This window comes from Muscardinus avellanarius, assembly GCF_963383645.1.
Source record: "Muscardinus avellanarius genome assembly, chromosome: 2".
NCBI lineage: Eukaryota > Metazoa > Chordata > Mammalia > Rodentia > Gliridae > Muscardinus > Muscardinus avellanarius.
Window position 1 is genome coordinate 116847873 of NC_137787.1, and position 13584 is coordinate 116861456.

The window sequence follows — 13584 nt, forward strand, 5'->3', positions numbered from 1 at the left end:
AGCCAGCAGTGCTGGTGTAAGAGATCCTGTTTCCAAATAAAAATAAAAATTAAAAAAAAAAAAAGGTCTGGGAGTGTAGCCCGCCAGTACCAAAAAAAAAAAAAAAAAAAAAAAAAAGAGCCGGGCATGGTAGTGTAATCTCAGCATGTGGGAAGTTGAGACAGGAGGATTGCGTAGGTTTGAAGCCAGCCTCAGCTACTTAGTGAGGCCCTTTGCAACTCAGCGAGACCCTGTTTCAAAATAAAGGATAAAAAATAGAGCTGGGGGTGTCTCTCAGAGGTAGAATGCCCCTGGGTTCCATCCCCTGTATCCCCCCCCCCCCCCACACACACACAATAGGGCTGGGGATATAGCTTGAAGTTAGGATGCCCCTGGGTTCCATCCCCAGTACTGCAAAAAAAAAAAAAAAAAAAAGTAAAATAAAATAGTGCGCCTGAGACAGGCTACACTCCCAGATCTATTTTATATTTTTTTTATTTGGAAACAGAGTCTCACTAAGTAGCTGAGGCTGGCCTTGAACCTGTGCAATCCTCCTGTCTCAGCCTCCCAAGCTCTGGGATTACAAGCATGTGCCACCATGCCCAGCTCTTTTTTTTTTCTTTTTTTTTTTTTTAATTTTGAAACAGTCTCCCTAGGATGCTGAGTCTGGCCTTGAACTTGGGATTCTTCTCACTCTTCCAAATACTGGGATTACTGGCATTTGCCAACCATGCCCAGCTGACAGGAGCTAATTTTTTTTTAACTTTTATTTATTTTTGTGGTACTGGGCATTGAACCTAGGGGCATTTTACTTCCAAGTTACACCCCCCAGCCCTACTTTATTTTTATTTGGAAACAGATTCTCACTAGGTTGATGAGAGTCTCGCTATTTGCTGAGGCTGTCCTGGAACCTGTAATCCTCTTGTCTTTGCCTTTCAAGTATTGGGCATAGGTGACTGCCAAGCACTGCTTTCTTGCATAATAATTACAGAACTTACTTCCAAGGTTGTAAACAGTGGCTGCATTTGTTCATAAGCTAATTGTGGGGAGGGGCTGAATCTGTATTCCAGTGCCTTCCATATGTCTTATACATCATAGTCCTCGTTTTTAGTCAGCTGAGACATAGATGCCCTCTGTGGCCACTTGGTATAGCCACTTCAGACCCCAGCTTTCTTGTTTCACTCTGTAGTGTGAGCCTGGCTAGGATGTGGGAAGACAGAAAGGAGATGGGCGTTCTCCTTTTCTTTTTCAAGTCCTTCTTTCTTCTCATCTCACATCAACAACTTCTCCTTTGTCTTTCTCTGATTTACTTTCTAAATTTTCTGCATTTTTAAATATGAAATTTTTATAAAAATTCTTTCCCTATGTAGTTTTTTCTATTTTTTATTTCTGATTTGTATTTTTATGATTATTGTGAATGCTTGGGAGACTTCCTGGAGATACAGGGAGGAGAAAACATACAGTATTTATTTGCTTGGGAAACTAAAAATATTTCCAAAGGATACTAGTTAAGCTAGTCTACTAGTAACGCTAGCTTTACTACTTGTTTTTAGAGAGGGAAGCTGGGTGATGGGGGAACTGGGGTGGGAAGGTGGCCTTTGTACTCTTTTACCTTGTGAATTTGGAACTATGTATATTCTCTGAATTCCTTTGAAGTAAACATGGAAAAGACATGCTAAAGCATGGAGAAGAGGTATCCCAAACCACTTCAGTAAGAATAAGAATGACTAGTTACCTGCCATTTTTGTTTTTGTTTTGTTTTCTTTTTTTGTGGTACTGGGGATTGAACCTGTGGGCGCTCTACCTCTGAGCTACACCCTTAGCCCTATTTTGTTTTTTGTACACTGGGGATTGAACCCAGGGACATTCTGTTTCTGAGCTTCACCTCTATTTTTTTTATCTTTAAACAGGGTCTCACTAAGTTACAGGAGGGCCTTGCTGAGTTGCTGAGGCTGGTCACAAACCTGCGATCATAGTGTCTGTTTCCCAAGTGCTGGGATTATAGACATGCACCGCACACCTGGCTTGTTTTTTATTTTGAAACAGGGTCTTTCTAAGTTAAATTGTGCTTCTGTCCTGGTATCTTTGATCCTTCTGTCTCAACCTCCCATTGTGCCTGCTTCATATTAAGGAAGTCACCATGGAGAGAGAGCTGGAAGAATGGATCTTTACTTAGGGAATGGAGCCTTTACTTTTTTGCCTGTTGCTTCCTAGCTAAGCATGACGTCTGGACTCCTTTCCCTGGGTCAGAACAGAACTAGGCCAGATTTCTCATTTTAAGGGGTTGAAGGAGGGATAAGGCATGTTGGCCATGCATGTACCTTGGAAATTTTGTACCCATACTTTACCCCAATTTCTTTATCTATGAAGTTGGAATGTTAATACCTACTTTTTAGAGTTGATTGATGAATTATAGGTAATATGTATAAGCCATGTAGCATATAACCTGACACCTCGCATAGATGCTTAAAATGTCATTATCAGCATTAATATTGATGAGTGTCTGTTTAGTTAGTTTCCTTGAGGGAGTAAAATATATGAGATTCTTTTCATTGGGGATGAAAGGTGGTTTTCAGGGAAGGAGTGTGTCAGCTATCTGTAATAAGTCACCACAAAGTCTGTGCTTAAGATAGCAGTGAAATGTGGATCGTCACGCCTGTGGGCCGGGAGGTCTGCTTGTTCCCTTGACTTGCTGGTGGTAGTGTCAGATGATGGAATGTCCAATGACCTCGGGAGTGGGTCACTGCTTTGGTTGTGGTTGTGCCTGTGGGTTGTCCTTGCTGAAGTAGGCTAGGCCAGCTTCCTCAACCAAGACAGCCCCAGGGGAGCGTCCCAAGGGTGCATGCTGCGTGCTCACTCTCAGGTCTCTGCAGGAGGGGACTCACATGCCATCTGGGCCTGGAAGGAGTAACACCAAGTCTATGGCATTTCAATTCACCACACACCTGATGATTGTTTGGTTTGGTTTTGGGGACTGGGATTGGGTATAGAAAGAAAAGATTCTGTTAGTTTCTCCAGTTTTCCTCTATTACTGATTACTTCTTTAGTCTGGCATAAGAGCTGAAAGCAGAAGGAAGGTAATGTCCTTTTTTTGGTCTTTAACGGCCTTCCCTGCCAAGGCAGGCCCACTTCCAGGATGTGCAAACTACCTGGAAGCAGAAATCTCCTCAGTTTAAGGGAGGTGTACTCTGTCAGGTAGTGAGTCTATCAAATGTCTTTCCTCCCCAGACCTTAGCATGGTAGAAGCAGGATGCAGAAGATAGGTGATCACTAAGCGAACTGTGGAAGGAAGGTGTGCCTTGTTACATGACTTGACTTAATGTGAGTCTTGCTGATACCAGAAGTTTATGATTCGGCCAGGTGTGGCAGCACATGCCTGTAATCCCAGTACTTGGGAGGTTGAGACAGGACAGGAGGTTCACAGGTTTGCAGCCAACTTATTGAGACCCTGTTTCAAAATAAGAAAAATAAAATGGGACTGGGGATATAGCTCAGAGGTAGAATGCCCTTGGCTGAGTTCACTCCCCAACACCATAAATAAACAAAAAAAGGTTAGCTTATTAGTATAGAGAGCTTGCCCAGCATGCACAAGGCCTGGGTTTGATTCCCTAGTTTCACAAAACAAACAACTCCATAGTTTTGGAACTTTTCCCAAACATGATTTTGAGATCAGATTTTATAGGAAAACACCAGACCCAAATGGTGGTATTGCTGCTGAAAATACTGTGTTGATAACTGATCTGAATAGCGCCTCTTCTTTTCTGTTTCTTTCCATTTCCTCCCCCCCCTCCCCCGTGGTACTGGGGACTAAACCAGGGGCATTCTACCTTGGAGGTACACCCCTGCCTGCCCTATTTTATTTTGTGTTGTGAAATAGGTCTCTCTCAGTTGTGAAAGGCCTTGCTAAGTTGCTGAGGCTGGCTCCAAACCTGTGATCCTCCTGTCTCAGCCCCAAAGTACTGGGGTCACAGGCGTGTATCACCACACCAGGCTGCCCTTTTTCTTTTGTTTCTCTCTTTTTCTTTGTTGGAGATGAAGTGGCAGGGGCTTCCTCCTACTCACCCCATTGTAGAGCCATTGAGTGCGTGTGATGTGAGTACTGCCTTTGTCAATTTGACCAAGCTGGCCACTTTGGTTAATGATGTGTCTGTGGAGCCTGCCACATTTCTGGTACCTAGTTGTTTGGAAGAAGAGTAATGCGATAAAAACTGCAGTAAATAACCAGGTATGGTGGCATCCCAGGACTTGGAAGGCTGAGGCAGCAGGATTGCAGGTTGGAAGCCAGACTCAGCAACTTGGTGAGGTTCCTCAACAACTTAGCAAGACCTTGTTTTCCCCCTAAAATACCTTAATAAAATAGAATAGGGTGATGGGGGGTGTAGCTTGGCAGGAAAGTGCCTCTGGGCTCAACCTCCATTACCAAAACAACGCAAAAATAAAAAAACCCCAAAACAAAAGAAGCTGCAGTAATGACCCAGTGATTCAGACATAGAGGAACATTAGGGTTTTGGTGGGAAGCAAAATTAAGCTACAAATATACATGTGAGCTAAAGCAGGAAATTGTTTTTCTGACTGGTGCCTTTACAAGCTGGGAAATAGTGAAAAATATCAGTCTACCAACTGCCTGGCTCATTGGCTTTCTTCCTTGGGCTTCAGTGTTCTTCTGATAAAAATAATAATTATGTTATTCCAGTGTGGCTGCCAAGCGCTCCTGCTCCGCACTCTTATGATTGTGAATGGCTCTGCAGCATGGGTTGCTTTGTCTTGATTTCATGTTTCGCAACATTGAGTGTTGTGTTATCTGTGCTGATGTGTCTTTCTTTATTTTTTTCAGAATGGACTGCTGAATTATGAAGTATTTCAGACCCAGGAGTAGAACATTGCCCTGCCACTCTCTCTTCTATCTCCTACCAGTTATTTAAATTGGACTTTTAATATCTACCAGCTGCTCTTCACACACACATGGTGCATTGCTGCCATTCCCGGGATTGCAGCTTTGAAACACAGGCTCTTAGTAAGAACCTTCAGCCAACAAAGAGGCAGCCTCCCGGGTGCAGCTGCCGGGAGAGAGGCAGCCCGACTGCCCTCTAGCTGCCACTGGATCTGGACTGGAACTCCACCATGGAGCTTCGCACGGAGTCCTGCCTGGCCCAGGTGTTGCAGAAGGATGTGGGGAAACGACTGCAGGTTGGCCAGGAACTTATAGATTACTTCTCAGACAAACAGAAGTCTGCTGACCTTGAGCATGACCAGACTGTGTTGGATAAGCTTGTGGATGGGCTCGCTACCTCTTGGGTGAACTCTAGCAATTACAAGGTAAGCTGTGATTTTTTTTTTTTTTTTTTTTTGTGGTAGTGGGGATGGAATCTAGGGGATTTCTACCCCTGGGCTACACTCTCAGGTCTATTTTGTATTTTATTTGGAAACAGGGTCTCACTAAGTTGCTGAGAGCCTCACTAAGTAGCTGAGGCTGGCTTCGAACCTGTGCAATCCTACTGGCTCAGCCTCCCAAGTGCTGGGATTATAAGCATGTGCCACCATGCCCGGATCATAAACTGTGATTTGGAAGGCACTCTTTAAAGTGGCTGTGCTGCCTTGGTAGACCAAAATTGGTCCCTAAAAAAATCTTGTGGGAGCCATCAGCATGAGTCTTTTGCTTCCAATAAGACATACACACCAGGTTCTGGCCTTTGTATACTGATTCTAGAGCAAGTCCTTTGATTTTTTTTATTCTTCTTGAAATTTAAAAAAAAATCCTTGTTCTTAAGCCTTTTCAGAAAAGGCCAAGTGAAGAGATCAGGAGAACTTTTGTGTTTACAGCCTTGAGTTAAAGTGTCCATGTGTCTTGTAGCAGGTGGGTTAGGAGATCCTGGTGAATGGCCCTTCACAAGTAGCAAGTATCTGCGGGACTCTTCTCTTAGGGATCAAATTGACAACAGTATGTGGAGCATCCAACGGTACATGGATGTTGTTGTGAGTCCTCCCCTCAGATTATTGTTGTGAGTCCTCCCCTCAATTCACTGTTTTAAAGTCCTCCCCTCAGGTCACCATTATGAAGTCCTCCCCTCAGTTTACTATTGTGAAGTCCTCCCCTCAATTCACTATTGTGAAGTCCTCCCCTCAGGTCACTGTTTTGAGGTCTTCCCCTCAGATCACTGTTGTGAGTCCTACTCTCAGGTCACTGTTGTGAAGTCCTCCCCTCAGGTCACTGTTGTAAGTCCTCCCCTCAGGTCACTGTTGTCAGGTCCTCCTCTCAGGTTACTATTGTGAAGTCCTCCCCTCAGGTCACTGTTGTCAAGTCCTTCCCTCAGGTCACTGTGGTGAAGTACTCCCCTCAGGTCACTGTTGTCAAGTCCTCTCCTCAGATCATTGTTGTGAGTCTTCCCCTTAGTTCACAGTTGTAAATCCTCCCCTCAGGTCACTGTTGTAAGTCCTCCCCTCAGGTCACTGTTGTGAATTCCTCTCCTCAGATCATTATTGTGAGTCCTCCCCTTAGTTTGCTCTTGTGAATTCCTCCCCTCAGGTCACTGTTGTGAGTCTTCCCCTCCCCTCAGGTCACTGTTGTGAAGTCCTCCCCTTGGGTCACTGTTGTATATCTTACCTTTAGGTCACTTATTGTGATTTCTTCCCTCAAGTCACTGTTTTGAGTCCTCCCCTCAGGTCGCTATTGTGAGTCCTCCCCTCAGATCGCTGTTGTGAGATCTTCCCTTGGGTCACTATTGTGAAGTCTTCCCTTCAGATCACTGTTATGAGTCCTCCCCTCATGTCACTGTTTTGAGGTCCTTCGTTTAGGTCACTGTGTGAGACCTCCCTTTAGGTCATTGTTGGAAAGTTCTCCTCTTAGGCCACTGTTGTGAGTCTTCCCTTAAGGTCACTATTGTGAGTCCTCCCCTCAGGTCATTGTTGGAAAGTCTTCCCCTCAAATCACTGGTTTGAGTCCTCCCCTCAGACATTGTGAAGTCCCCCCTTAGTTCACTGTTGTAAAGTCTGCTTTCAGGTCCTTATTATGAGGTCCTCCCTTCAGGTCACTGTTGTGAGTCCTGCCTTCAGGTCACTGATGAGAAGTCGTCTTCTCAGGTCATTGTTATAAAGTCCTCCCCTCACTCATTGTTGAGAAGTCCTCTCCTTAGTTCACTGTTGTAAAGTTCTCCCCTCAGGTCACTGTTGTGAGGTCCTTCCCTTAGGTCACTGTTGTGAGTTCCCCCCTCAGGTTGCTGTTGTGAAGTCCTCTCCTCAGGTTACTATTATGAGTCCTCCCTTCAGGTCACTGTTGTGAGTCCTCCCTTTTGGTCACTGTTGTGAGGCCCTCCCTTCAGATCAGTGTTGTGAGGTCCTTCCCTTAGGTCACTATTGTGAGTCCTCCCCTCAGGTTGCTGTTGCGAAATCCTCTCCTTAGGTTACTATTATGAGTCCTCCTTTCAGTCACTATTGTGAGTCTTCTCCTCACGTTCAGAAATTGTGTGGTTGTCAAGGACTTTTTTTTGGGGGGGGGGTACTGGGGATTGAACCCAGGTTTGTACTACCTCTGAACTATACCCCTACCCCTATTCTGTGTTTTAGTTTGAAAGAGGGCCTTACTAAGTTGCTGAGGCTCACTTTGAACCCATGGTCCTCCTGTCTCAGCCTCCCAAGTACTGGAATTACAGCTGTGTGCCAACAGACAGCTAAGGACTCTTCTTTGACTCATGTGTAGTGGCACAGAGGACATCCTTCAGAGTTAATGGTTAAGGCTATACATGTGCATTGGGAGTGCAGTGAGGGTGTCATCCCCTGGCCCAGATGAGTTGTGAAGGTTGACCACTTTCTCAGTTCAGTGACTCAGCTTTTACTAATGAAGTGCTTAAGAGGTTTTCTCTCAGTCCCTTCCTCCACCTGCCCTGATCAATTATCTTTTAGTTTGAGGGTTGCCTCTTTGGAACAAGGTTGATATGGAAGAAGAGTGGGAGAATTTGCATGAGTGTGGTCGGTGCTGTAGGATTTGTAAAAGGGGATACAGAAACTGAGTCTTTGGTGCCTTTATTCATTGACCCAGTCTTCTGATATTGGTTTGGACTTAGAGACCAGTATTCCTTCATTGGCTCTGGTATATCCTCTGTTTTCCAAATACACTAACCCTCACTCTTACCTTGGAGCAGGGAGCCTTGGTACTTGTTCCAGATCTTACGTAGAGCCCTCTTGTGTTTACGGCTGAATATAAAATTGACCCTGCCTGTCTTTGAATAGTGAAACTAAAATCCTGTTTTGCTTGTCTGTTTGTTCATTTGGCCAAAGTCACCAAGTGCTTCTTAAGGTCAGTCACTGTTGCCAGATGGCACAGTGTTGGGAGGGCTCAGAATGTTCATTGAGGGCTGTGAAGTCGTCTTGTTTGTGTTCAAGCCATGGCTCCATGCTTTTTCTATATCCAAATTAAGATGCTTTTGGTTGACAGTAGCTGAAGATAGCTTCAGTTGACTTACAGTTAGTATAAGGAAATTGAGTATCTCAGATAAGCCCTCAAGTAGGTAAGGCAATGTCTAGGAAAGGAAACTGTCTTGTGTCTCTTACGTGGGAGGAGGCCTTGCTCTGAAGCTACCAACAGACCTTGTGTACCTCACATTATCAGGTGGCTCTGCCTACCCACTCCAGCACCTTTGGAAGTGGAACGGGCACCCTTGCTTGCTGTCTACCTACTGCCTACCCTGTTGGTCTCAGGAAGGATTCCAGCCTCTCTGAGTGGCGCATGTGGCCATGGGAAGGAGGGAGGACACTTGAACAGACTCAGACTCCTGACAGGAAGGAGGATCTTGGGCAAGGGCTGGGGTAATATGGATGTTAAGTAGTGATCTGTAGAGTGTGGTTCACTCTGGGGGCCTCTGTATCCTCTCCAAGCCTCAGTCTCCACATCTGTACCATTGGATAAGTGAGCTCTTAGGAGCACTAAAGAGAGTGGGTATAAAGCTGTCACATGCCTGTCATGTTTTGAATGCCTGGCCATTCATTAATAGTTGTTAGCAACACGTGGTTCTTGTCTTCAGGGAGTTCGTAGCCAGTGGGGAATAGAGAAACACACAGGTGGTTGTGGTGTCTTACAAGTACAGTGTGTGTAACAGAAACAGAGTTCTGTGGGAAGCTAGAAGAGTAAAGGAGTAACACTGCCTGGAGGAATTTGGAGATTGGGTACTTTTTCCAGAATAACATGTGTAAAGGAGCAAAAGATTAAGACTTCGCCCGTTGAGAAGTAACTCTTAGGTAAAGAAGTTTGGTGACAAGTCAAACCAGGAAGACAGGGTTTGTTATCAGCTGGCTTGTAACTGCGGTTAGTTCAGTGAACCTGTTTGTGCAGTGCAGAGGTTAGATGAGCTAATTGCTTGGTACAGGCAGCTTACACCGGGGGCCAGGTCTGTGGCTCCGCTCTCACACGTGCTGAGCTGCCCCGTGTCTGTGTTCTTTGTGATAGCCTGCCTTGTTCCCACCTGGAGCCCAGACCTGGAACATGGTGTGTGCTCAACAAACACTGGCCGTGTGCATCATGGACTCAGCAAGTGCTGCTGGTTTCTCTCTTGAAATCTAGAAGCTTACCTGTTAGGCTTCTCTTTCACCTTTTTCTTAATTTCACCTTGAGATTTTTCATTCAGTCTTAAGTGCATTTTAGCTTTACTTGTTTATTTGTTTTTTTGGGGGGGTCTGGGGATGTAACCCAGGGACATTTGACCTCTGAGCTACACCCCCTGCCCTATTTTTTATTCTTTATTTTCACAGGTTGTTGGTGTGTGTGTGTGTGTGTGTGTGTGGTACTGGGGGTGGAACCCAGGGGGCTTTTCTACCTCCAGGCTATATATACTCCCAGACCTATTTTATACTTTATTTGGAAATAAGGTCTCACTAAGTTGTTGAGAGCCTCACTAAGTAGCTGAGGATGGCTATGAACCTGTGCGATCCTCCTGTCTCAGCCTCCCAAGTGCTGAGATTACATGTGTGCGCCACCATTCCTGCTTATTCTTTATTTTGAAACAGGGTCGGAGGTGGAGGAAACAGGTAGGAGGCGGGGACAGGAGGATCGCACAGGTTCAAAGCCAGCCTTGCTGACTTAAGAGACCCTTAAAAATATAAAATAGGTCTGGGAGTGTAGCCTGGAGGTAGAGGGGTTTACAGGAACCCCAGTGCCACCAAAAATAAATAAATAAATAAAATAAAAAAGAGGAGCCGGGCGTGGTGGTCCCAGCATTTGGGAGGCTGAGACCAAAGGATCACAGTTCACGAACAGCCTTGGCTACTTAGTGAGGCACTCCGTAACTTAGTGAGACCCTCACACTCTACAGGAATCAATTTGAAATCTGCTAACCTGGATTATCTATAGTGAGCTGGCCTTCTTGGCCGGTAGATGTCATCTCGAGGGTTGAGGGATTGGTTACTTAAATATGTGCCCATCCAGAACACCACCAGGGCCACGCCACAGGCCACCATGCGGGGAGGCTGTCACATAGCGAGCATGAAGACCTGGAAGGAGACAAGATTCTCTTCTCATTTATAAGATGTCTTCTTTGTTTTACTTGGACATTGAAAATGAAGATACCTTCTCTTCCCTAAATGGAATAAGGCTGCCCTAGGAGATCTGGTCTCCTGTTTTCCTTGATTTAAAACTTGAAGACAGGGGAAGATGGCAAGATAGATGCCATGTGTTCCTCTAGTCACCCTGTTTTCCTCTTCCCTTTTCCTGTGGGTTAGAGTGGATTAAAGACTAAGAGCGATCTGTCCTACAGTGGCTGCCGAGGCTGTGGTACCTGGAACAAGGCAAGAGGCCCTGCAGCTTCCTCAGGCCCTTCTGCCAGCTTCATTCTCCCCGCAGCTCAGCCATGCCCAGCTGTACTATTACCCTTACCAGCACGAGCACTTGTACCTTTTTTTTTTTTTTTTTTTTTTTTGGTGCTGAGGTTCAACCCCAGGAGCATTCTACTTCCAAGCTACATCCCTAGCCATTTTTATTTTTTTATTTTGAAACCAAGTCTTACTAAGTTGCTGAGACTACCCTGGAACTGTAAACCTCTTGTCTCAGCCTCCCAAGTACTGGGATTATAGATGTGTGCCACCATGCCCAGCTCCTCTAGAGTTTTTTGTTTTGGTTTTGTTTTTGTTTGTGGTACTGGTGATTGAACTCATGAAGATTCTGCCTCCAAGCTACATTGCCAGCCCTATTTTATTTTTCCTTTTGAAAAGGGGTCTCACCAAGTTGCTGAGGGTTTTGCTAAGTTTCTGAGGCAAGCTTTGAACCAGTGGCCTTCCTGTCTCAGCCTCCCGAGTACGGATATTACAGTTGTGCACCACCATGCCCAGTCCCTGTAGAGTTTTTGACAAGTGATTACAGACGTGCCTTTACTACTGTGGAATAATAATGATAGCCTATGGCTAGGACAATCTACTATGTACTGTGTGAGGTAGGCATTATTTCTGTTTTGTAGATGAAAAGACTGATGCTGAAAGAAGTTAGGTAACTTGTTTGAGGTGACAGTAATGATAATGAAGATTTCTAGGACTTAAATGAGGGTTTTTATGGGACACTTAACACTAAACACTTACCACGTTCCAGATGTTGTACCAGGAGCTGGTGTACAGTGGAGAAAAGATGGGCACTGTCCCTTCCCTGACACAGAATGGCCAGTGCCCAGATTGCTAGGGGCACTGAATCTACTATATGTGGACTTCACTCCTGTGTTCCCGTGTCTCAAGGCCCAGGCCACACTGCCTTGAATTTTCTGGGTTCTCTTTTAACTTAGAGTCCTATGTCTTCCTCAAAGGTCCCCACGGTCTGACTGGAGGGCGTGTGGAAAGGCAGTGTATAATCACATGGCACGGGGTAGGAAGTCACTCAGTGTATCGTCCATGGAAATGTTGTCGATGAAAAAAATATTAGAGTGTACTTAGTAGGAGAGACATTGACAGAAAGGTGGATTCAGTAGGGCCAGAGGAATCCAAAGGTATGGTGGCACACACCTGTAATCCCGGGACCTGGGAGGCTAAGACAGGTTTGCAGGCTTGAGGCCAGCCTCAGCAACTGGGCAAGACCCTGTTTCAAAATAAAACCAAAAACAAAGGGCTGGTAGCGTAGCTCAGAGGTAAAATGCCCCTGGATTCAATTCCCAGTAACCACCCCCCATAACTAAGTAAATAAAAGGAATACACTGCAGAGGTTCTGGGCAGCCTCCCTTTCTTCCCTGTGCCTCCCTTTCTGGGCAGTGGTATCCGCAGGCTGTGGGAGGGTTACTCTCCCAAGCTTCCTTACAGATCCAGTATTACCCTTGGATTGAGTGCTTTAATGAGCAGAAAGGAAACTTGTGGGCAGGTAAAAGTGATATTACTCAGCTTCCCTTGCCGCTCCCAACCTTGGCTTTCATTGAGGGTTTATTTCTCTGCCTTGTGTCCTTTTGAGGACGAGAGCCAGAGGAGATGATTGGATTCAGGTTAAGTCCCTTCCCTCCCCTTCCCTTTCTTGGCAGTCCACTGGTGCTGCCACCAGGGGACAGACCCTGTCGAAGGCTGTCCACTCCCTCAGGCTTCCTTGTGGTGCTGTCCTGTGGGACAAGAGGTGAGTTTCCTTGTGACTTAGCAAGACAGATGCCTCTGTTGTGAGTCGAAAACCACGGTGATCAGCACCAAGCAGAAGCAAACACCTCGGGACCAGTTGTAAGAAAATGTATGTGGACCGTTGAGCAATTGGACGTGGCCTCGCCACCCTGTTCTGGGAACAGGATTCTTTGTGTTCCTCTTTCCTTCCAGGTCCGGGTCCATTTTATTTATTTCCCTGGGGGCCAGGTCTTTCCTCCCCTGAGATAATGTATTTTGGACAGGATCAGTGGACGTGCAGAGTCAAGTGTGTTCAGAGCAGGTGGGAGAAAGCCAAGGTCTTCGCTGTCAGCATTATGTGGGGCTGGGGGCTTCAGCATGCAGCTCTTCAGAGAAAATGAACGAGCAGGATTTTGACTCCAGGGCCTGGAAACACAGGTGGGGGTGGGCACTGGAAATTCACAGCTCTTCTTCCTTCTTTTTCCTTCCTTTCTTCTCCTGCTGCTGCTGCTGCTTCTGGTAGTATTAGGATTGAAACCAGGGGCATTCTACCTCCAAGCTACACCCTCAGCCTAGTTTTTAACTTTTATTTGGAAACAGGGTCTCACTAGGTTGATAAGAGTTTTACTACTTTCTGAGACTATTCTCGAACATGCAGTCCTCCTGTCTCAGCCTCCCAGGTACTGAGATTACCAGTGTGTGCCACCACACCTGGCTCGATTTTTTTATTTGAATCAGCTTGGTGCTAAATTGCTGAGGCTGGCCTTGAACCTGCAGTCCTACTGTCTCAGCCTCACAGGTACTGAGATTACAGGTGTGTGCCACCATGCAGGGCTGAAATCTATTCTTAAGAGTAACCTTGAGTGTCTTTGTAGAAAGATTTATTTTTATAGACCGAGATCTGATCCCTTTTGTTTGGAAAACTGATGAATTGATTTTTTTCCTCCTTCAACTCCAAAACTGGTTGCATCTTAGGGAAGGGGAGGCAAGCCCTGGAAATGGGGACACCAACAAAGGAAAGCTAATATACTTTGTGCAGCTGTGTTCTAAATCTTACTTTGGCAATTT

The 13584-nt window shown here is 45.6% G+C and overlaps 1 protein-coding gene across 24 annotated transcripts in view; it reads left to right on the forward strand.

Annotated features, from left to right (window-relative positions):
- Positions 1-5100: 5100 nt before the first annotated feature.
- The window catches only part of CLASP1 (cytoplasmic linker associated protein 1), a gene marked incomplete at both ends in the record, with an annotated part of 233863 nt that continues 225379 nt past the window's right edge, over positions 5101-13584 (forward strand). For all 24 annotated transcript variants that reach the window (XM_080689046.1, XM_080689042.1, XM_080689029.1 and 21 more), the window contains one exon: positions 5101-5295. In XM_080689046.1, coding sequence (XP_080545172.1) covers positions 5101-5295 — 195 coding nt within the window. The remainder of the gene's footprint in view (positions 5296-13584) is intronic.